This window comes from Sinohyriopsis cumingii, chromosome 19, assembly GCF_028554795.1.
Source record: "Sinohyriopsis cumingii isolate HCF-2022 chromosome 19, ASM2855479v2, whole genome shotgun sequence".
Classification (NCBI taxonomy): Eukaryota; Metazoa; Mollusca; class Bivalvia; order Unionida; family Unionidae; genus Sinohyriopsis; species Sinohyriopsis cumingii.
In genome coordinates this window covers 52550115-52573818 of record NC_142979.1, presented here as the reverse complement: position 1 = coordinate 52573818, position 23704 = coordinate 52550115, and the positions used below count along the sequence as shown (strand labels likewise).

Sequence of the window (23704 nt, the reverse complement as noted above, 5' to 3'; positions counted from 1 at the left end):
CAGTGTGACAGTTTATAAGTATGTCTAGCACTGGGGCATGTAGCATCATGTCCCACCCATTCATATTATCCTGACATCAGGCCAACCAGTCCTAACACTAACCTCTTAATGCTGAGTGCCTAGCAATGCACCATTTTTATAAGTCTTTGTTATGACTTGGCCTGGGTTTGAACTTGTGACCTCCCACATCCAAGGTGGGCACTCTAACCAGTTAGGCCACTAGAGTGGTCTTGAATATGAAAAGTAGGGTAACTGTGTACTTTTGTTAGTTGGTAGAGGAGGACAAATTTTTATCTCATTTGTGATAGCTGTGGTTTAATTTCACTATTGATGCAAGAAGCAGAATTCCTTATTCTGTTGTTTGTGGAAGAAACTATATAGATTATTGTTGAAGTGGTATATTTTATGCTCTTTCTGGTGGAAAAATAGTGTAACTCACTTGACATTTTGTTGTAAAAATGAATTATTTGACTTGAAATTTGTTGTTTCACTTAGCCTCAGATATTTTCCATATCTCATTGCAGATCATGGTTGACCATTGAATACCATGGACAATTGATTAAAATTTGATTTCCCTGACCTACATGAAGATCTGACAGTGATTGCTTAGGGATCAGATTCTGGTGCCTTTTAATTAGCCCCTGGAGATGTAGCATTCAGAAATCTGAAAGTGAATCAAATTCAGCACACATAGATGCTGTTTAGCCACACTGCCCAGTCTCCCAAATGTAAAGATGTAAGACTTCATCTAATTGGCTGATACAGCATAAGCATCATGAGTTACCAGAACATGATCCCTAAATGGACACTTGACAATTTATTAGTAGCTCTAGCAAAATAGCATCTCGGATATCCATCTTATTTCTGCATAACAAAATCCTGACATTTGGAACATCTCGGATATCCATCTTATTTCTGCATAACAAAATCCTGACATTTGGAACATCCTTATCTCTTTCTGATGTGATTTGAATAATTTTGAATGTCTCGTTGAGACTTGGACATAATACCATCTTAGTAAATTTTGGTGGATAAACATTCAGCTAGATGTTCAAGGAACAGATTCTTATAAAACAACAATGATTCATCATTCAAGTGAAATACTTGCGGTTTTAATTTTTAATGTTATTCCTGCAACTTTATAATTCAAGGTTTAAGAATTCATTTGGTTGTTGTTGTTGTGGGGTTTAACGCCATTTTTCAGCACACGATAGGCTATACATGGCGGCCAGTATTAATAGTGGAGGAAGAACCCGGGAAAACCCCGGCAAGAACCACGACCCACGAGAAGCTACTGGCAAGCTTTCTCACATACCCACTCTGGCTGAATCCGAGACTCGAACTGGCACAGACAGAGGTGAGATGGCAGTGATCCATAACGGAGGGCGCTTTAGACCACTCAGCCACTCAGGGCCCTGAATTAATTTGGTCTCAGTAACCTAAAATTGTTACTTACATTGCTGTAATTGATCACACATCATCTAGTCCTTGAATCCTCAATTAATTTATTATGATGTGATGACAACCATGGTCTTGATGGCACTTCACAGTGGGCATTATTTTCATCTGAGTTTTCTTAAGCTCACCCTTCCACAAGTCCAAGGGAGATTGTGAGATGGCACTGCATCCATCATGCATGATTCATAATGCATCTGTTCATCAAGAGTTGCTTGTTATCACTCAGGAGTCCATACTTCTAATCTGATTTCAATCCAATCTTGAATCTAGGCACCAAAACTCTCTTATGAGTTCAATAATGGCTAAGATATATGCATAATAATGCAGTAATCATGCATGAGATTGAATGACATTGTTACCACTCTAAAGGCCAGATTTCAGGTCAGGTTTTGATGAAACTATGAATAAATGCCTATAACATCAATATCTTGGGTGACATCTATAATGACCAAAATCGACTGTAACAATCCAGCTACAGTATTATAAATAATACTGAAGATGTGCATTCACAAATTTCAAGCCCTCAGTCAGGAAAGCTGATGCTCTAAATATGCATATAACAACTGAAGATTCAGTAAATGAAAACTATATAAAATGTACAGAATCAAATTAATTAATATATTCAACATACAGACTTCAATTTCTGCTTAGAACAGTAGACATAGTAATTGACCGGATTAAAGCGATTCCCATTTAACATGTTAATTCATCATTTGGAATTTTATTATCAACATGTGAGAGTCAGTGTTTTGTTGTTTTGTCCCTTCTAATAATCTTCTTTAATCTTTCTCCTTCATGCCTTCCTTCCTTCTTTCTTTCATTTCCACCTCTTCTTCCTCTCTCCTTCCTTTTTCCTTATAATTCTACTATTGTGCCATCTCATGCATGCACCCTGGAAGCTTCTCAAGGGATACAAGGGACATAATTTCTAGCATTCTTACCCTATCTTTCAGGAATCTATCAATCTCTTACAGACCTTCCACAAGATTAATGGGCCTTACAACAAACTTGCAAGATCTTACATACAACCACAAATCTCTGCTTACATAACTCATACATGCCTTGCAACACTACATATCAATAATGTTACTTCTATGAATATGGTAACACACACAGCATTGAAATATTGATATATTCCTATATGGTAACCTACAACATTATTAATGAAGTAATCGTTCATACTGTTTGTGTCATAATAATTAAGAAATCTACATTTGCATAACCATCGATCACCACTTTCTACACTCTAATAAATGCGAATCTACACTCTAACACAAGCATTCTAATAAATACAAATCAACATCCTAACACAATCATTCTAATAAATGGAAATCAACATCCTAACACAATCATTGTAATAAATACAAATCAACATCCTAACACAAGCATTCTAATAAATACAAATCAACATCCTAACACAAGCATTCTGATAAATACAAATCAACATCCTAACACAATCATTCTAATAAATACAAATCAACATCCTAACACAAGTATTCTAATAAATACAAATAAACATCCTAACACAAGCATTCTAATAAATACAAATCAACATCCTAACACAAGCATTCTAATAAATACAAATCAACGTCCTAACACAAGCATTCTAATAAATACAAATCAGCATCCTAACACAATCATTCTAATAAATGCAAATCAGCATCCTAACACAATCATTCTAATAAATGCAAATCAACATCCTAACACAAGCACTCAAACAAAAATACAAATAACATCATAACTCAAACATATTTACAGCAATTGAAGGTAACACAGTCTAATTAAATATAGTACAAAATTTGGCCAAGATATTGTCTTACCTTTCAAATCTTTTAAATCCAATTCCTATTCCCCTTTATGAATCTTGTAGTCCTCTTTCTTTAGATTTCACTTACCCACACATCTTTCATTTCCTAGGACACTGTGATCTGATTTGGACTCGCACTTCTGTACTCTTCCAGCACACTAAAATCTTAGTTAAGTTTTCCTACACAAATGATGTCTGTTCCCACTTAAATTTTAGACCATGCCCCCATTCTGTTTGAGCCCTCTAGCCAACTATATCTGATTGGTCTGTTCTCATCAGTTGAATTTATCTCTGTGTCAACTGTCACACTCTTGGTGGCTTACATGGGGGGAAGGGCAATAGTTGAAGCTAATCTAAGGATTACGCTCCTTTGAAGTAATCTTGGTGGCTCCTGAATTCATAGGTTCATAAGTACATGTAAATTAAAAATTATGCCACAGACAGAGATTGTTATGCATAATTATTAGATGATAATGAATCTAATTATCTGAACTTATTACCACCCTAGCCATTGTAATGATCCAGTATTGATTAAAATAGGAATACATGTATTTGCTTCTGTCAACAGGATCTTGGAGTGCTTCATTACTGAGTAAGATTGACACATATTAGCAAGGTGATCTTGCATCAGATTTTCTGACTTCTTACCACTTTTTATCCATAATTTTGGTCTGTGTTAGGTTTATTATCATCAACATTTTGGAAGATTTTGAGTACAAGCAAGAAAGTGCATGTGATTTATTTTTTCGTCTTCAGATAGAAGTTCTATCAGGACTTAGTAAAATAGGTACATGTACAATTAACGTAATGTAAAGTTTAGAAGATAGTTTACATAATGTATTCTTACACTGCTACATAAGTCTACTTAGTGAATGGTCAACTGTTAAATTGTGTAAGCCAGGTGAATGCAATCAGGCCCTTGTTCTAGCGTGGTAAACGCAAAGTAAATTAAAGTTGAAGATTGCAGTTCAGTCCATGTATAATGATTGCCATTTAGCTTTTTCTTGCAGCAAGATACACCTCATGTTGATTTAACTCTATTTAAAAGTATATTGTCTTATTTCAAAAACTTTTGATTGTAAAATGCTGACTGATATGTCCACAACCATAAAAGATTTTAGCGCAAAACTTTATAAATGTATTATCTTTATTACTGTGCCTTTTACATAAAATTGTTGTCAATTTTTTTAACTGCACATATTAATAAATGGAAGAGTAAATGCATAGTAAATATGCTTTAACTACAGAACATCTCTTTTAATTAAGTTTACTTTTTCCACATGTTTTAAGTATTTCACTGTATCAAATGTCTTTATTAGGAGATGGTCTGTTGACCATCGTCTGACATCTGTCCATCCTTTAGGACAAGTTTGGTATCCCTACTCCTCCTTAACTGTGTAGACAATTTCCTTGAAATTTACACACACATATTCATCCTCTGGTCTTGTTGATCCCAAACATTATGCAACACGCACATCCATTTTAGCCACTGTAGTGGATATCTTGAAAATCTTGTTATTGCAACTACATCTGAATGGATTGTCACATCAGCATGGGGTTTTCACTGAAGGACTTCTTTCAATATTTTGTTGGATGTTTATTGAAAATGATTCCAATATGACATCCAATAGAGCCACCAAAGTGACCATCTTGAAAATCTTGTTATTACTAGAGAAAAACGCCTTCTGAATAGATGGTCGTATTAACATCGGGTTTTCACCAGAAGACTTAATATGATTTATAGTTGGTCATAAATTAAAATGGTGTTCCCTGGACATCCAATTTGCCACCAAAGTGGCCATCTTGAAAATCTTATAGCTACTCCTCCATATAGATATTCATATTAACATGTGGTTTTTGCTGCAAGACTTGTGATGTCTACTTGGTCCCAAATGAATAGGTGTTGATATGGCATCCAGTATGGACACACAGCAACACAGGAACCAGCTTTAAAATCTTTGTTATTGTTACTCCTCCTAAATGGAAAGTCATATCATCTCTTTTCACTTGACGGCATCATATGGTGTCTAGTTGGACTAAATAAAATGTGTGCTGATGTGATATCCAATATGGTTGTGCCAATGGCCATCTAGAAATCTGTATCAAGGGGCTCTGGTTGGCCAAGTGGCCAAAGGCACTCACCTTTATAAATTATTCTCATATCACTTCTGTCCACCTGGGTTCAAATTTTGGCTTGATTGGCAAGGGTACGTGAGTAGACTTCACCAGAAAACTTCTTATTATATCTGGTTGGTACTAAATGAAAATAGTGATAATCTTATATCCAGTAAGGCCAGTCATGGTAATTTTGACAGCAAAAACAAAAAGTTTCCTCGTAATAACTCATATTTTCTACTATCTACAATTACCAACATTTACAGAAAACTTGCATGTGGGGTGAGGAAGAAACCTATTGACTTAATTGTCAAAAAGTCATGGTTAAGATCACTCCAGCAAGGAAAACTAATGGTTCCACTCCAACAAGGAAAACTAATGGTTCCAGTATAACAAGGAAAACTAATGGTTCCAGTACAGTATTTCAAGTTTTTCATCATTTACAGTTACCAAATGTTTTGGATACCTTGCATATTCAGTAAGGTAGAAATATAGCAGCTTGAGTCAAAGGTCAAAAGTCAAGCCCATTATATCAAAAGAAAATGGTTTCTGCATCATGTCTCAAATTCTCCACCATGTACAGTTTCCAAACTTTGTAGATTATGCTTTTGGAATATGGAAGAAACTTATAAGTTATGGATTAAATGGACAAACAACAACATCTGTATGGCTGAAAGAAAGTTGGTTTCTGCACACTAGCATTAATTCTGGCTAAAAGATTTGATTTTGCATTTGGTTCCTTGATCAGACTTTGTGGGTGGCTTGCATTATGGGTAATAAAAAATAGACCAACAGATTTTGGGTTTGAATGTTCAGATGGCATGGTCATGTATGAAAATAATGATTTCTGCACATTAAATTTAGAGTGTTTAGTACATACACAGTCGGCTATTAAACTCAGGTCATGCATATACACGTATGTGCCAATTTTTAAAAAATAATTTAACCTAGTTTGTGGATATAACTGAAGAATATCTTGAATGGGATCACTTCAATAACTTGATTTCTTTCTTAAAACTATTACTTGTAGATTTAAACAAACTTTGCATGTGGATATACTGTTCTCTGAGACAAGTTTATGTAATCTTCTATCCATGATATGAGGGTTCAGGTACAAAGGTCACTTCTAGTATCTCTGTCTTGTGAAAATGTGAACTCAAACATAAGAAAATAGTATTATAACCAAATTTGGTATGTTGGAGTTTATCAAGAATATTAAAGATGGTTTCAGTGCTAAGTACATAAGAAGAAGAAATGGATCTATTTTACACTCCTTGATATTCTTTTAAGCTAGTAGAGTGTTAGTCTCTTTGCTAGACTAATTTTTCCAGCTTGCTTGTTTATAATCATAGTCTAGTAAATTCTGTCGAGATAGATAGGTTTGTCATTATTGAAATGTTGAAGTCATTAGTTTTTGCTACAATTTTAAGTGATACATTTATATTGCAAACTGTATAGTATGCCATAATCAATCATTTCAGAGTAAATTCCTTCAGAAAAACTGTTAATACAAATTGGAACATTACAAAATGACCACAAAAAATTCTGTGGAGATTTATTTTCAGCAAAACTTCTTTAAATTTCTTGGAGACCTGCCAAGGCCAAGGTATTTCTTTATCTTCCACTACAAAACTAGATTTATTTGCATAGTGTCACTACTGAATTCTGCTGAATTACTTCCATTTCACTATGGACCTCCATCAAGTTTTGTTTTCCTCAACAAGAGTTACTTAAATATTAATATAAGGAGTTATAACAATTCCACAGAATTCCTGCATAGCTCTGAGGAGAATCCATTTAGAATGAGCTTTTTTCTATTTGGGTTTGCTAATGTTTCTCAATTTTCATCCATATTCTTGCAGTCAAAATGTGGGTTTATGATATGCATTTGCTGTTATTTAAGACATTCACTGACGCTAGAGTATTGGTCTACTTGATGACATCAGCTCTACAGGTTTATGATATTTATTTAGCTAACATTCACATAAGAAATGAACAGATGATTAAACAGTCTTGTGTAAACATTGAAAAGAGTTATTGGCTGTAAACAGATGCCAACTGCTTCAAGCGATCGGTTCCAGAACCAGAAAGGAAAACAAGTTTTCCTGCCTTAACAATAAAAGTGAAACTGTACTGTACTTGTGCTGCATCATCATCATGTAATTGCACTGTAAGAAAACTAGGAGTATTCATTTTATATTGTCCATCTGTCCGTCTGACTGGGATGTTAATTAGGCCAAATGCATATTAAAAGAGGTTAGACAACCAGAAAGCAACCAGATTTCCATGTTATGCATCCCATGATGCTGTTCCAGCTGAGGGTTGTTTAAAAGAATGTGACTATATAGAAAATGCTCAAGCATGTACGTGAAGGAGTTGAACCTTTTTATATGCCAGCTATATGGCACATGTTATGTTTTCCGTATGATTGTTACTAACTTTTTTAATTCAATAACTCAAGTTGTTGATCATCTACAGTTGCCAGATGTTGTGGATGGCTTGTACTTGCAAAAAGGAAAACTCTTTTGAATAATTTGGGTAAAACAGGTCAAATATCTAGGTCACTTTGACTAAAGAATATTACCCAGCTGTAGATTTTCCATCATATTCCATGAAAAATGATGGAAAATGCTGAGAAATTCTAGCATGGAAAATGCTGAAGTATTTAGACTAATATTCCAGCCTCTGTCCAGGTTAGGGTGGAAGACCCTGAACAATTCTAGCTTGGGAAACGATGGAAAATTCTAGCACGGAAAACGCTGGAGTATTTGGACTATTATTCCAGGCTATGTCCAGGGTATCCTGGAAAACTCTGGAAAATTCTAGGATGGAAAACACGAAAATACTAGCATGGAAATCGCTGTAATATTTGGACTAATATTCCAGGCTATGTCCAGGGTTGGCTGGAAAATCCTGGACAATTCTAGTATTATATATTTATCATAGGTTTGAAATAACAGTTTAGTTTCAAGTTGGAAAATCTGTTTTGCAGCGCAGTTTAGTCATGATTGCTCTTTCTTTACATAGTTAAAAATAATTCTAAGTACCAATCTTGAAAATTGACTAAGTTCTTTTCCAGGGTTTTTCCATGTGGAAATTTGTCAAAAACATTCTAAGTCCAAACTGTTCATACCTTTCCAAGGTTTTCCATGCTGAAAAAAATTCAGAGTCCAAAATGTCCAGCATTTTCAAGGGTTTTCCATGCTGAAAAAATTCAATGTCTAAAATGTCCAGCATTTTCTATGCATGTCCAGCATTTTTCATGTGTGTACAGCATTTTCCATGCATGTCCAGCATTTTCCATGTGTGTCCAGCATTTTCCATGCATGTCCAGCTGCATGTCCAGCATTTTCCATGCATGTCCAGCATTTTCCATGTGTGTACAGCATTTTCCATGCATGTCCAGCAGTTTCCATGCATGTCCAGCATTTTTCATGCACAGTGTCCAGGGTTTCTATGATAAATTCGGCAGAATATTTCATTTTTCCATAGTTTTCCTGGGTTTTCCATGTTTTCCATGTTTTTCCATCATATTTCATCATTTTCCAGAGTATATTATGGAAAAGGAATAGCCATGAAAAATAATTTAGGCACAATAACACAAGTTTCCATTGTCTGCCATTACAGGACTTTGCGTATGACTTGGGGTAAGGAAGAACCCCGTTGATTTGGGGATCAAACGTCATAGTCACTGAACTGAGAAAACAAACTATTGCACAATTGCATTAGTTGAACATTGCATACCATTACAAGATTTTGTGCAAGACAGGCACTTGTATTTAAGAAGTAGCCTATTGATTCTGGGCTCAAAAGGTGTCGGGGTACTGGGACTGGAGGAAGAGAAATAGTTTTCACACAATGACATTAATTCCTCATCACAGATCAGGACCAATCTTGGTGGATATGTTACATTTGGGTTAAGTGTGTGTGTGATTTGGATTTTAATGTAGCTTTAACAATTTTTCAGTCATATCGCTACAATGTCTGCAGTGTGGAGATTATATTAATGCCTAGCACTGGGCCATCATGTCACAGACATGATGTCCCACCCAGTCACATTATCCTGACACTAGGCTGACCAGTCCTAACACTAACCTCTTAATGCTGAGTGCCAAGTGAGGCAGCTGTTAGTACAATTTTTGTAAGTCTTTGGTATGACTCAGTCAGGGATTGAACCCACGACCTCCTGCATCTGAGGCACACGCTCTAACCACTAGGCCACTGGAGCAGTCTCATCTGGGTTAAGGAAGAATCTTTGTGATTAAAAAAAAGGTTAAAAGTTAAATTCCTAGAGACAAAATGATAAAAAGCAATTCCCGCAAATAAATGTCCATTATCTGCGTAGAGGACTATTAAACATGAGGCAGGTGTATGCTATTCATGGTATTCTTGTTTACCTTCATCTTTGATTTATGTGCCTATTCAGGGAGGTTTTGCACACAAAAATTGATATTACTTTTTGTCTATGTTTGCATATTTACTTTTGGTAAGAGAGGCTGGTCTTTCTGTATATTTTGGCAAGGTTTCTGCCTTCACTAATTTGCTTCCTAGCATTTCCTTGGCACTTTAAGAATGCATTATTAAACGCACTTTAAGAATGCATTATTAAACGTACATACATGTACATACATACTTGTGCACACACACACACACACACACAGACATAAATTAAGTAACTGGAAAAAAAAACAAATTTGGTAAAATTCAACATATGATTTATTTCTCTTGATTACAAAGTGAAAATTTAAATGAACTTACAGTATTGTGAATTAAGTCCCAAGTCCAAAAGAATAGAACATTCCAAATGAACTCTAATCTTGAATATGCTGATGTACCAATGGTCTTGAATGTACTGACATACCAATAGTCTTGCTGTTTCACAATGATATAATCCAGAATTTCTTTGAATTCACATTAATCCCAAAATAGTATTTTAGTTAAATAAATCATCTCAAATTATAACTGAACACAACTAAAATTGATTCCATAGAAAGGCATAGGAATTTGCATTGGTTAGACATTGCAGCTGCAGTAGTTGTGTGAGGTAAAATTGTGTCACATGGGGTATAATTCTGAGCCATTGTTTTTGTATGCAATTATTCTTTAGTTGCCTTATCCAGAGGGTATCATTCTCTGGCAGTGTTGTCTGGTGGGGTGTAGTGCCTACATCAAAGCATGGGCACTGTACTCCACCAGACAACATTACACACAAACATTTGCCAAGGGAGAAGGCAATAAAATATTTTGTACATCACATAACATCATTTGATGTCATATGACATTGACTCATGGCAGTAGTGTCCAGGTACAGATGTAATGACTGTTGCCAAATATAGTATTGAGTAAAGAGGAAATGCATACTGTTATAAATAAAATATATCTAGTCAATCAGAACTTGGGAATGTGCAAAATACAGTAAAATGTTAATATTTAGACGTCAGTTGCCTGTCATCTTACCTAACTGGATTTCTTTTGGATCTAACAGTTTGGTCTTGATATAATTGTTTCTGGTTAGTTCACCAGTCTTCTGGATAATATTTATGTCTTCCAAACAGGCTAGATAACATTCATGTCTTCCAAACAGGCTGGATAACATTTATGTCTTCCAAGCAGGCTGGATAACATTCTTGTCTTCCAAACAGGCTGGATAACATTCATGTCTTCCAAACAGGCTGGATAACATTCATGTCTTTTAAACAGGCTAGATAACATTTATGTCTTCCAAACAGACTGGATAACATTATTGTCTTCCAAACAGGCTGGATAACATTCATGTCTTCCAAACAGGCTGGATAATCAGTGTTTTACTGTGTAAGCATTGAACCTTTTGGAGGACAAAATCTGGAAATCTGGACATGATAGAATTTTTTTCTTCTTTTTTTCTTCTTCTCATATCATATTAGGCCTAATATACACACGTGCCTTAATAAGCAAACACCCCATCTTTTTCACAGAACTTGAAAATGTCCCTTACTGAGTGTTCATTTCCAAATCACAGAATGCTTTGTTAAAGCTGGCTGTTGAAACAAGCATAGAATGTCATGAATTTTTTTGGAATGTGCTTCACAGCCCTGATGTCTATTTACCACTTTGACCTAAAGCATTAAATCAGTGTCAGAATTAATAATAATAATGATAACAATAATAATAATAAAAATAATGATAACAATAATAATAATGATAACAATAATAATAATGATAACAATAATAATAATGATAACAACAACAATAATAATAATAATGTGGACTTAACCTTTAGAAGTTCTCAGCTCTTTACATTAGATATCACATAAAAACATATATGACAAGTTACAAAAACAATTACCATGAAATTAAAAAGTGAAACTTGCAGAAAATAATTAAGGAAGTAAACATTATTAAGTCTTAAGTCTATTCCTGTAGTTGAAATAGGTGAGCTTTAACACATTAAATCTGGAGGCTTTTGTTGTTTTCACCTGAAATTCGAGTAGGAAGCACATTTTGAAAGCTATTTCTGAATACATCCTAAAACACCAACTTCCAGGTGATCTTCCAATAACATACTGCCTAATTGTGTTAGAAACATCGTTTTTCATTGGCTATTTGGCTCGCGCATGAACAGAAAGGTAAAAGTTGGAGGTTTGTTTTGTTTGTGCTTAATGTACCCAATATTTTCGTATCGAGACCACTCTTTATTCCAAATGCCCATCTTATCCTACTTTTTGCAAAGGTTCATCTGTCAGTTTGCAGTTCAGACTGGTCTGCCCTAGATCTGAGACCTAAAAGTCTAAAATACGGACACAAAATCGGATTCCGACCATAGACAAATTTTGGGTAGGAAAAAAATTGGGTCCAAAAAAATGAGGTGTTCCCCTCAGTATTTTGTAGTGCAACTTGAAATTCCAGATTATTTGGTATCATTGTAGAGCTACATCGGTCTACCTTTCTATAATACCACCCATTTTAGTGTATCCTAAATGATCTTGACACTACAGAGCTCGGCAGTAGGCTACTACCTCCTGCCATGTAAACTCGTCACCAGGGGTTAATGTGTTAAGAGCACTCTTAAATGAGATCACAGTGTCCTTGTGTCTAGGATTAATGGGCAATTCATTCATGTAGCTTGGCCCTGGTATGTAAAAGAATGCTTGTATGACTTCGTTTTAACGGTGGGAACAAATGAGAATATAAGGGTCAGAAGAGCAGCATAAGCTTCCAGATGGGGGGTGTACATTTGGGTATATTGGACTGGAGCCAGACAATGAAATGAAATGTAGCATAGTGGACAGATTTCTTGTTTGATTGTGGATCAAACTGGAAGCCAGTGAAGGTTACAGAATAAGGGGAAGGTACTCTGGTATTATCCTAGCAGTTGTATATTTTGAAGTTTCTGTAGTAGATACTAAGACAAACCAGATATAAATAAATTACAATAGACCAGTCTTGAAACTACTAAGGAACAAACCAGTGTTTTAGTGGCATCATTCAAAAGAAAATTGCAAATGGAGGTGATGCATCTCAGCAAAGTTCATTACATTTTAGCTGCAGCAATTACTTAACCTGCTGCTATTGCATAGCTAACCTTTTTTCATGCTTAAAACTAACTGCCCTTTTGATGTGAATACATTCTCCCTGAGAGAGAAAAAGCCTTTTGTGCTCCACTCTCTTATTTTGCGCTCCACCTTGTGTCACATGGTTCTGTGTAGAAAGTCATCTTTTTTACAGATGCCATACCATGTAGACGTCTGCCAAAACTGTCACCAGAGAAAGTAATTTGTAGCACATTCCGCTAACAGCATTCTTCTGCAGTTTTCAATTAATCTTGATGTTGTTCTGTTTTCTAGAAAACTGTATCTTTCCCCTTATGGACTTTGTTCTCATTAGGGCTTCAGTGGCTGTCTCATGCTATATGTTTTAAATCAGTAGACGCATGTGCCTTACATGTATACAGGTCACTGCAGGTAAGTTCTTGTGTTCTAAGGAAAATAACACATTTGAGGACATCATTTTCCTTGCATATATAAAACACTGTGCTGTGGGTAAGTCCTGTGTTATAAGGAAAATAACATTGCTGTGGATACATTTCCTATATCTTCAAATTCATTTTTTTTTGCACTACACATTGACATCGCATACGTATTGTAATGTTCCCTTAAAAAACAAATTCACAGGTGAATTATCTTGTTTTTCAATCAGGGAAAACTACTGGTAATTTTTTATGAAGTCAACTGAATGTTTACTTCAGGTGTACAGTGTCTTAATGCACACACAGGTTTGCACATGATACAACACTGAATATATAACCAGGTGAGTTTTGGTGGCAACATCATACAGGTTGTTAATGTATATACAGGGGTGCACAGGGTACAGTCCTGCAAACAATTAGATGAGTTTCACAACAACATCGTACAGTGTTCTTGGTGCATGCAAACACAAAAAAAGCTTATGAAGTTTGAGACTATATACAACCAGGTTAGTTCCAAGGCAAGAAGTGAATTCATTATTTCTTTAAAACAGGATAATGTCAAAACAGTCTGGGGTGCAGTGTGGCCACTGAAAAAGGGCCCGTGGGATACTCACACATATTGCATTAGTGCTCAAAGTGCACATGGAGAAATCATGACACTTTTACAAATTTGGTCTTGTATCGAGGCCAGGGGAACCTTCCCTCCCTGTTTTGTTCAGAATTTTTCTGAAAAAGAATCTCTTCCAGGTCTCACATGTTGGGACAAACATCTTTGGTGGCCAGTGAAGTCCCTTCCAAAGGAGGGTCTAGATTTTCAAGAAGTCAATCGACTTATCCATGTAAGGAGACGATGAACATTTCTTATGTCTTTAGGTTGCCTATTGTTTCCTCCAGCTAGGGAGGTTGAGCACAGCATTAATGGGTTGTACCCTCCCTTTAGGGTGGTAGAGCACTATGAGTAGGCTGTTCCCTCCCATTAGGGAGGTTGAGCCCCTAGATAGCAAGTTGCACCATCCCTTTAGCGAGGTTGTGCACTGTGATTGCAGATTCCACCCTCCCATTAAGGAGTTTGAGCATTGAGATAGTGGGTTGCACCCTCCCTTGAAGGGGGTGGAACATCACAACCATATGGTTGCACCCTCCTTTTAGGGAGGTTGAGGACATTGTAAGTTGGTTTCAAGCCCATTCCAGTCCACAACTCCTGCAAAACCACTTACTCATCAGGTCCACAGTGCCCAGGTCATCACAGATCTTTGAGGAAGTTCTCTGATTCTCCTTCCTTTACTGCTGGTAGGAAAGGGGTGGGGGCAGCCCTGGCAATTAACTCCTCAGCTGCTGTGCATCCCCTTCATGCATCCCAGTAGGTGCTTGCCCAGGCCTCTTAGGGGCTTTGTCAATCTTTTTGAGACATTGGGTGGGTCATCTCCATTGTTAAGGAGGGTTATCATTTCCAGCATCAGGAACAACCCCCACTATCAAGGACCTCAGGGTCTTTATGTCTAGTAATGTAGTAATTCAGGATTCATTACCCAGTGGAATTGAGGGAAGAGGTGCACATCGTTCTGCAGAAAGGGCCAGTAAAGAGGGTCTTAAATGATCAGTCTATCCATCTTCTACTCCCGAATCTTCCTGGTCACCAAGGAAAGTGAGAAATTTCAAATCAATATCAATTTCTCCCTGCTCAACCAATTTCTGAGGGAGGAAACCTTCAAAATGGAGACTACATCCTCAATCCAAAATGTTCTTCATCAGTTTGTTTGGGCCATCTCCATTGACCTTCAGGATGCCTATTTACACATACACATATTTCCTCCATGCTGAAAATATCTTTGCTTTTGCCTAGACCAGAAAGCTTTTCAGTTCTGTGTTCTGCCATTCGGAATCTGTTCCCCATTCCAGATTCTTCACCCAGGTATTGGGAGAAGTAGCAGCTTACCTCCGATTACAGGGAACATCAATTCTCCAATATTTTCTATAACTGGCTGATTCACCATCTCCAAGTTCAGTCCCTTCATCAGGATCTTTTCCACTTTTTTCTGTTAGAGACATTACGAGTGGAAACCTTTGTCTGATTACCTTTATTTTTCCATATTTGGAACTCTGAAAGGCTATGCCGATTTTGTTCCTTGAGGATGTCTCTACAGTACCTCCTTCTTGCAAGGTGGAAACCTCACAGAGATTCTATATCAACACCGTTCTCTCCAAGACCAATTTTTCACCACCACTGGTGGATGAATCAAGACAGATTCCTGATGGGGGTCCCCATTTATGCATTTGACCCTCATTCCTCTCTGTTTGCCAATGCATCAGATTCAGGCTGGGGAGCTCATTTAGAGCAGGAGGGCATAATTCTCCATGGTTCCTGGACTTAGGCAACATTGTCCCTCCACATCAACAACCTATAAAGGAAAGCAGTATTTCTAGCATTGCAAGGGTGTGTTGACTTGATGTGTCATGGTCCCCTTAGGCAACATGTCCATTGTAGCATATCGACAATGAAAAGGAAGCAGACATGCTCATTCTCTTTGCATGAAGGTCTGGAACCTCTTCATCTGGGCAACCTCAGAGAATGTCACATTCTGAGTTCACCACATTCCAGGCAAGATATCGTATTAGTGGACAGTCAATCCAGAAAAGACCAAGCCTTCCTCAACTGAACGGTCACTTCACCACTTAGTAACAGAGTCCCTGTTTTCCCTCTGGGTAAGACCTTTAGTGAACTTGTTTGCTACTAAGCTCAACAACTTCCCTTTAACATGTCTTTCCCGGATCAGAGAGCATGAGCAGTCAGTACATTTCAATCTCCATTGGGATCACAGATTCGCATATGCCTTTCCATTCTTCTGACAGCTACCACAAGTTCTGCAACAAATCCAAACTTCTTATCTCGGATCATTCTCATCACCACTTTGTGGTCCTTGAAGTTATGGTAAATCGATCTCCTCGGCCGCTGATCGACTGACCCAGGTCTCTACCTCACAGGTGCAATTTTTGTAACTACACTGGGATTCTTTTTTGTAACTACACTGGGATTCTTTTTTGTAACTACACTGGGATTCTTTTTTGTAACTACACTGGGATTCTTTTCTTCACAACAGCCCACACATTCTCCACCTTCCTGCTTGGCTCATCTCTAGTGCTTTCTCTGCCAGAACAGGTTTTCAGGCCAAGTTGCCAGTTGTTTCATTCAGGCCAAGAGAGCTTCTGCTTCCAACATCTATGATGCCTGGTGGAGAATCTTCTTTGTTTCATGCAGTAGGAAGACATTTATCCTCTCTGACTCCCTTAACTTCATCATTGATTTCCTTTTTTTTTCCTTTTAAGATCAAACGATGTGCAGTATCCACTCTTAAGGGCTATTGAGCTTCTGTCACCTTGATGCATTTGTCTAATGTTTTGGGTTCCAGAGACCTGTCTCCCGCTTTCTTGCACCCAGATGGAATATTGTTTATTATGGTTATTAACCAAGCCCCATTGAATGAAGCTTCTGTCTGCAAGACAAAAAAGTGAGATTCATGCATTTTCTTTTGACACTGGCTGTCTCTAGTTTGGAGCAGGTTGCACCCTCCCATTTGGCTGTTGCAAACAACAATGGCAGGTTGTACCCATCACTCAAGGAGGTAGAACATCATGACAGCCAGGTGACTTCTACCATTGGGGATGTGGAGCACTATATCCATGGGTTGTGCCCTCCAATTAGGGAGGTTAAGCAATGCAACAAATTTCACATAGCTGGACCTCTCCCTCTGTGGTGAGTGCAACTCAGTTTCTGTTTTTGATCAGTTTCACTGGAGCATCCGTCTACCCACCTAGCTGACAAACTCAGCTACACAATCGAGGCAGGATAAGTAATTGCTGCTATTAAAGTGTAGTTTTGGGGGAAGTAAAACTGATTTTAATTATGCAATACTTACCTGCCACTGTTGCCAAATGTGCTTATCCCACCCTGCTCTGATGTCTTGCATAATTGTCACCTGCGGAAAGATCACCTTCTGCATAGAACCACATGACACATAGAGTGGTGTGCAAATTAAGAGTGGAGCGCAAAAGATCATTCTGGCTTTTTCTATCTCTAGGAGAATGTATTCACATCAAATGGATGTTTAGTTTTCAGCACGAAAATACAGTGGCATGTAAGTATTGTATAATTAGAATTAATTTTGCCATCCCCAAAAAACTACTTGTTAGTGTATAGAGAGAAAACTGTCGTGAGTGGCACCAAAGTTTTGTACTGACTGTGAATTTAAGGATGGTATTGCTGATACTTATTGTTTGATGCAAAGGATGTGAATGAGAAAGTCTTTGCATGGTGATGAGGATGTCTTCTTTTTTATTATCATTCATCTGCAGTTATGTGTCATCTTTTGACTTCACATCAGAGGGCCCTGAGTGGCAGAGTGGTCTAAAGTGCTCTCCGTTATGGATCAGTGCCATCTCACCTCTGCGCTGGCTCGAGTCTTGGATTCAGCCAATGTGGGTATGTGAGAAAGCTTGCCAGTAGCTTCTCGTGGGTCAGTGTTTCTTTCCGAAGTTTTGCCAGGTTCTTCCTCCACCATTAATACTGGCCGCCATGTATAGCCTATCATGTGCTGAAAAATGGCATTAAACCCCACAACAACAACAACAACTTCACATTGCACCTCAGAAGTGCACCTCATTGCATTGGATGGTAGCCTCTGCTTCAGTTGTGCAGCTAGATTGTATATTTGAGTGTCATCAGTGGACAATTGGTGAGACACTGTTTGTTGATCTATGACACTTGAGATTTGCTGAGTGTATTGAATGAAGAGAACTGGGCCAAGAACAGAGCCTTGTGGAATACCAAAACAAAGATCAACTGGGCTGGAATGTTTTCTGTATATAGACACAATTTGTGTCCTGTTGACTAAGTAGTACTTAACCATAGTAAGGCTGTATCATGAATACCAAGTACATGCTGGTTGTTGTTGTTGTTCTAGGGTTTAACGCCATTTTCCAGCACAAGATAGACTATACGTGGTGGCCAGTATAACTGGTGGAGGAAGAACCCTGGAAAACCCAGGGAAGAATCACCGACCCATGAGAAGCTACTGGCAGGTTTTCCCATGTACCAATGCCAAGCCTTGGACTCGAACTCACGCAGACAGAGGTGAGATGGTAGTGATCCGGAATGGTGAGTGCTTTAGACCACTCGGCCACTCGGAGCCCCAGTACATGCTGGAGACGGTGAAGGAATATATCATGGTCCATTGTGTCAAATGCCACAGACAAGTCAAGGAGGATGAGCATTGTAATCTTTCTACTTTCCAAAACAGAGTAAATGTTAACTTCTCTCAAATGAGCAGTTTCAGTACTATAATGAGGGTGATATGCAGACTGTACATTGCTAAAAAGACTTTGAATTCAGATGAGATACAAATTGGAATAGAACAACTTGTACTAAGATTTTTTTACATGAATGGAAGGTTAGAAAAAGGGTGGTAATTCTTTAAATCATTATGGTCAAGTGTAGGTTTCTTCAGCATAGGTTTAGAATGGGAGTTTTGAAAAATGATAGGAATCCCTGAAAGCAATATTGAATCTAACCACTTACGCTGCAGTAATGTCAGAATTGGATCAAGTTCACATGACTCAGGGGTGTTCTTTATCACAATTGTATGTACCAAATCTATAGGGACTGGTTCTAATGCTGTTCAAAATTGTGGTTGATATTCTCTGTCACATCTGTATGATGACGATGTGTCAGCTGAAATTGAGTTGTCAAGCTTATCTCTAATGAATTGTACTTTGTTGCAGAAGAAACTTGCAAGCAGGTCTGGAAGGTCAACCGGAGGGAAGGTCATTGAAAGTGGCGTTTGCATATTCCTTGACATAATCTTTTTCCTAACCTAGAAGAGCTCTTTGAAGCGGAATCTTTCAGTAATCTTAGTAGGTTTATTTTGCTGGATGAACTGGGTTCGTGACCTTCTTAGCAGCTTCATAGATCTGCTTACGAATAGTGAGGCTGGTGGAAAGCCAATCCCCTTAGCCTTACAGCATTCTCTTTTAGCAGTGTGAAGTTGTCCTTAACACTACTGTACCACAGAGAACACCTTTGTTTGAATACTCTGCACTTGGTTGCTTAGGCATGTTTGTCAAGCAATAAATGCAAGCACTTGTCAAGTTGTATTGCTGTAGGAGTAACGAAGTTGTGAGGCTTGCTTAAATGTCACCTATTATTTTGAGTTTTATTTATCTTATGGTTTCTCATAGTAGCAAACAGAGATAGAGGGTTAGGGACTGATTCATTGAGATGCAGATGCAGAGGTGATCTGATGCAAGTTTGTAGAACACCAGTTAAAGCAGTAGAATATTATGGCTATGAAGAATCCAGCCTAAAATGTTACCACGTTTATCAGTGGGTTGGCTAACTGACTGAGGTTGAAAATGTGAATAGAATCTAAGAGTTTTGATGTGAATGGATTTCCAGGATTATTTGAAGTGAACGTTTAAATCTTCTAGAATAATCAGGTTGCCACCTATCAAATTTTCAGACTCCAGAAGGTTAGGAAACTGCTCCAAAATTAGAGATTCTGTAAGCATGTTTTCTTGACTGGAAGGAGGATGGTAGAGGCAGAAAAAATTGACCTTTGTTCCATTGTGAGTGAGGTTTGGACAAGTTTAAATGAAGTGTGGTCGAAAGTTTGTAGTGTGGTTATGACATTATGGACTTCTTTGCGATTAAAACCAATTCTATGTCAGTAAAAATGGCATGGGAACGACTTGATGGTGTATCTGGAGGGTGTTTGATTGATTTTTCAGCCATGTTTCTGTTACAAAAATAACTTTGATGTCCTGACTACTGACAAAATAAACTATTTTTAGTGGTCCTACTAATCATGCATTGAACAATGCAATGCATGTTGGTTGCTAAGACTTGATGGTTGATTGTTTAAGAGGAATTTGATTTAAGTTATCCAGATTAACAGTAGAATTTCCAATTGCTGTGAAGGAAAGGGCAAAAGAGAGATAACTGGAATTTTTCTTCCTGTTCTGTCCCGGTCAGCTTTGAAACAACATTTTTTTTTTCACTGCTGTATATATTTAAGTAAAAGTGAATGTAGTTCCAAGTCTAGTAATGTAGCATGGAGTGCAACGGAGTGGTTATTTAGTACAATTAACGAAGGTCCATTGTAGCATAAATGTTCAGAACACAAGGTGGTTGTAGCATTGGGGCAAGATGACAGAGTCTCATAGTTCTCTTTTCCAAAACAAGTAAATGAAGAAACACATTCCAACAGAACAGTCAATACATAACAAACTCACTAATGTAGACAAATACTGACAACAAACACATATATCATGAAAAATGACAAAAAAATCAGAGTAGCTGCTTTGAGCCTTTTAAGCTACAGTGGCCATATTGAAAATGTTTGTTTTATGCATAAGAATAATATTGGGGAAACAATGCACTTCTAAACTGCAGACCTTCAATGACCTGGTTGCACACTTGCACAATGCACTCTTCTTTCAAGTCCATACAGGTAAGCAGAACATTACCATCAGCAGGTGTTAATTATACTCACACCTCTTCATCGTAATATGCTGGCAGTTTAGGGTGTATATTGGTTGCTCTACTGATTGCTCCTAACAAAGAGCATAGACCCAGATCTGTCAGTGCATTACGTGATGATAGATCTAGGTCTGTGCAGTTTGCAGTTTAACTCCACATATAAGTGAGTATATACAGCATTCGTGCTAGGTAAAATCAGTGCTTGAATCTGCAGCACTGTTTGTAGTTGGAACTAATCCTGACAGAAGCAGTCATGCTGATAAAGAACATATTTAAACACAGTGTTGAATAAATGGATATTACCTGTCCAGGTAGATCTGTTATAGGCATCAGTCTAACATTTTGGTATCAGAGTTTAAAATTCTCACAATATGTTAGCTAAATATATTCAGTGATACTTTAATTAACTGCAGACACTTTGTCAAAACAATTTGATTATTCAAACTTTCAAAGAGAATATTATTATAGATCTTCAATGTTGACTCTGTGTGATTACCATTTATACAAATATTAACCATAAATCCATGATTGATTGTATTAGGCCTTGGAAAAAGCACTTAGATTACAATGTTTGAGTATGATATAGCCCATAATGTGCTCAAAGGATGGTTAAAGACCTTCCAACCATTATTGATGTGCTACAGGTGTAAGACTTCAAGTTAGAATTTATACTGGCCATGATGGCCAGTTAAGTTTGAAAGCTCGTCAAGTACAGCAGAATATTTTAACTGGCCCACTGGACATGCTGCTTGAAAATAGTTAGCAAAGCCAGAATTTAAAAAAAAGTTGGGCCAGTGCAAAATTGAAAACCTCTATCAGATCAGCGTCAGTTCTGTTCATTCTTATTATTCTAAGTACACACCATAATGCCTCCTCCACTTACATCGTACCCTTCTGAGTGAGATCCCAGCTGACCATGAGAAGGTACTAAATTTGGAGAATGGTATCCAATCATTCCTCAGTAAGCAGGCAATGGAGATACATAGTTCAAAAACGGGGTTTATTAACAACTCTTCCTGATACTGAAAATGAATGGAAACTCCAGTAGATCCAAGTCTAAGCTGTTCACAGTAATGTGCAATTATGCATTGGTAACTATGGTAGCTCTTAAAGCAAAATGTTTTAATCTCAAAATATAAAACTAAGACAGTTTTAGAGTGTCTGCTGAAATGACTCCATAAATGTTACTTGCATCAATCCATTTTTTTCCTGTTAAATTGCATGTTTTACCATCAGTTATTCACGGGACTGTTGGGAATTATACCCTTTTGAGATGGATCTTCATAATTTGTTTTTCCAGTATAATTTTGTTCCGAAAATGAAATTATCTCTTGTTCTTTACAGGGGCATTCAAATTCAATTTCATTATTGATTTTCATGACTTCTTCCACTCTTCGGGTTATTGGGAAAACAGCAGTTAGAAGACAAAGTTTATTCAATTTATTTCTTTTCAAATTGCAGGCAATGGATTTGAATGTCCCATTGGAGGCTCTATTTCACCATGATTTATTTTCATTTAAAGCTTCTTTTCCTCAGAAAGCCAATACGAGAATCACACTGATGATAAATCATGAACATGTTCCATCAAGCTCTTAACTACCTTTTTTCCATGACCAAAATACACTATATTTACACTACAAAATGCACTATATTTACACTACAAAATGCACTATATTTACACTATAAAATACACTACATTTACACTATAAAATACACTTCATTTACACTATAAAATACACTATATTTGCACACAAAATACACTACATTACACTACAAATAACACTACATTTACACTACAAATACACATTTTCACTACAAAATTCACTACATTTAAACTACAAAATGCACGATATTTACACTACAAAATGCACTATATTTTCACTACAAAGTAAACTACAAAATACACTACATTTACACTACAAAATACACTACATTTACACTACACAAAATACAATACATTTACACTACAAAATACACTACATTTACACTACACAAAATACAATACATTTACACTACAAAATACAGTACATTTACACTACAAAATACACTACATTTTCTCTACAAAATACACTACATCTACACTACAAAATACACTACATTTACGCTACGAAATGCACTACATTTTCCAGCATCCTCCATGCACTGATTAATAACACTCTATTAATTGCTGAAGCAGTCTATACGTGTAGGTGGTTGTGGTTGTGAGTTAACAAATTGACACCCACCTCAAGGATGATGCTAAGACTAGTCAGAGGCATAATTTTTTGTTTGGCTTTTTTTCAGGATTGAGGGAAGATACTAGTAATTGAAAGGACTTTTGAGTACTGTGCATGTTGTCAAAATTTCTTGAAAATTGTTTGAAAAATATATCATTTAGAAACATTTGAAATTGTATATATTATCTTATATATAAACACCCACATTTGTCTGTTCTGGCTGCCAAACAAGAAGTTGCAAGTTCAAAACTCACTATGGCATCCCAAATTCTTGATACTTTTTTGTGTTTTTATGTTCAAACTTTCTTTTAAACTTGCTCATCCCAACTTTTTAATTATTTTTTTTATCTTTAAAATTTATCAACTCCTGTCCTTTACACTTAGCTGCATTGGGCTCCTTCTATGATGTTGGCATATATCAGTCAACAGTCATGTAACATAGATCCCAAAGAACTGCTAACCAAGTTTGTCACCAGTCAGTTGTGAATCATTATGTAATTGGGTGACCTGACTAAAGTTTTCCCATCTGAGTGGCCATTTATTGTATTTTACTGTGTAACAAACAAATGTAACTCATCATAACTTGAGACAGTTATCATTTGATTTTCATGAAATTTTCACTCTTTGTTGTA

At 37.0% G+C, this 23704-nt stretch overlaps 1 protein-coding gene across 4 annotated transcripts in view; it reads left to right on the top strand.

The window, feature by feature from the left end:
• Positions 1 to 23704, top strand: part of LOC149775705 (uncharacterized) — a 222168-nt gene that overhangs the window by 138959 nt on the left and 59505 nt on the right. Inside the window, exon 8 of one of the 4 annotated variants that reach the window (XM_089943712.1) lies at positions 525 to 4327. The exons of the other annotated variants lie outside the window; for them this stretch is intronic. Coding sequence (XP_089799838.1) covers positions 525 to 542 — 18 coding nt within the window. The 3' untranslated portion in view covers positions 543 to 4327. Of the gene's footprint in view, positions 1 to 524; positions 4328 to 23704 lie in introns of those variants that run through there. 4 annotated transcript variants of the gene reach the window in all.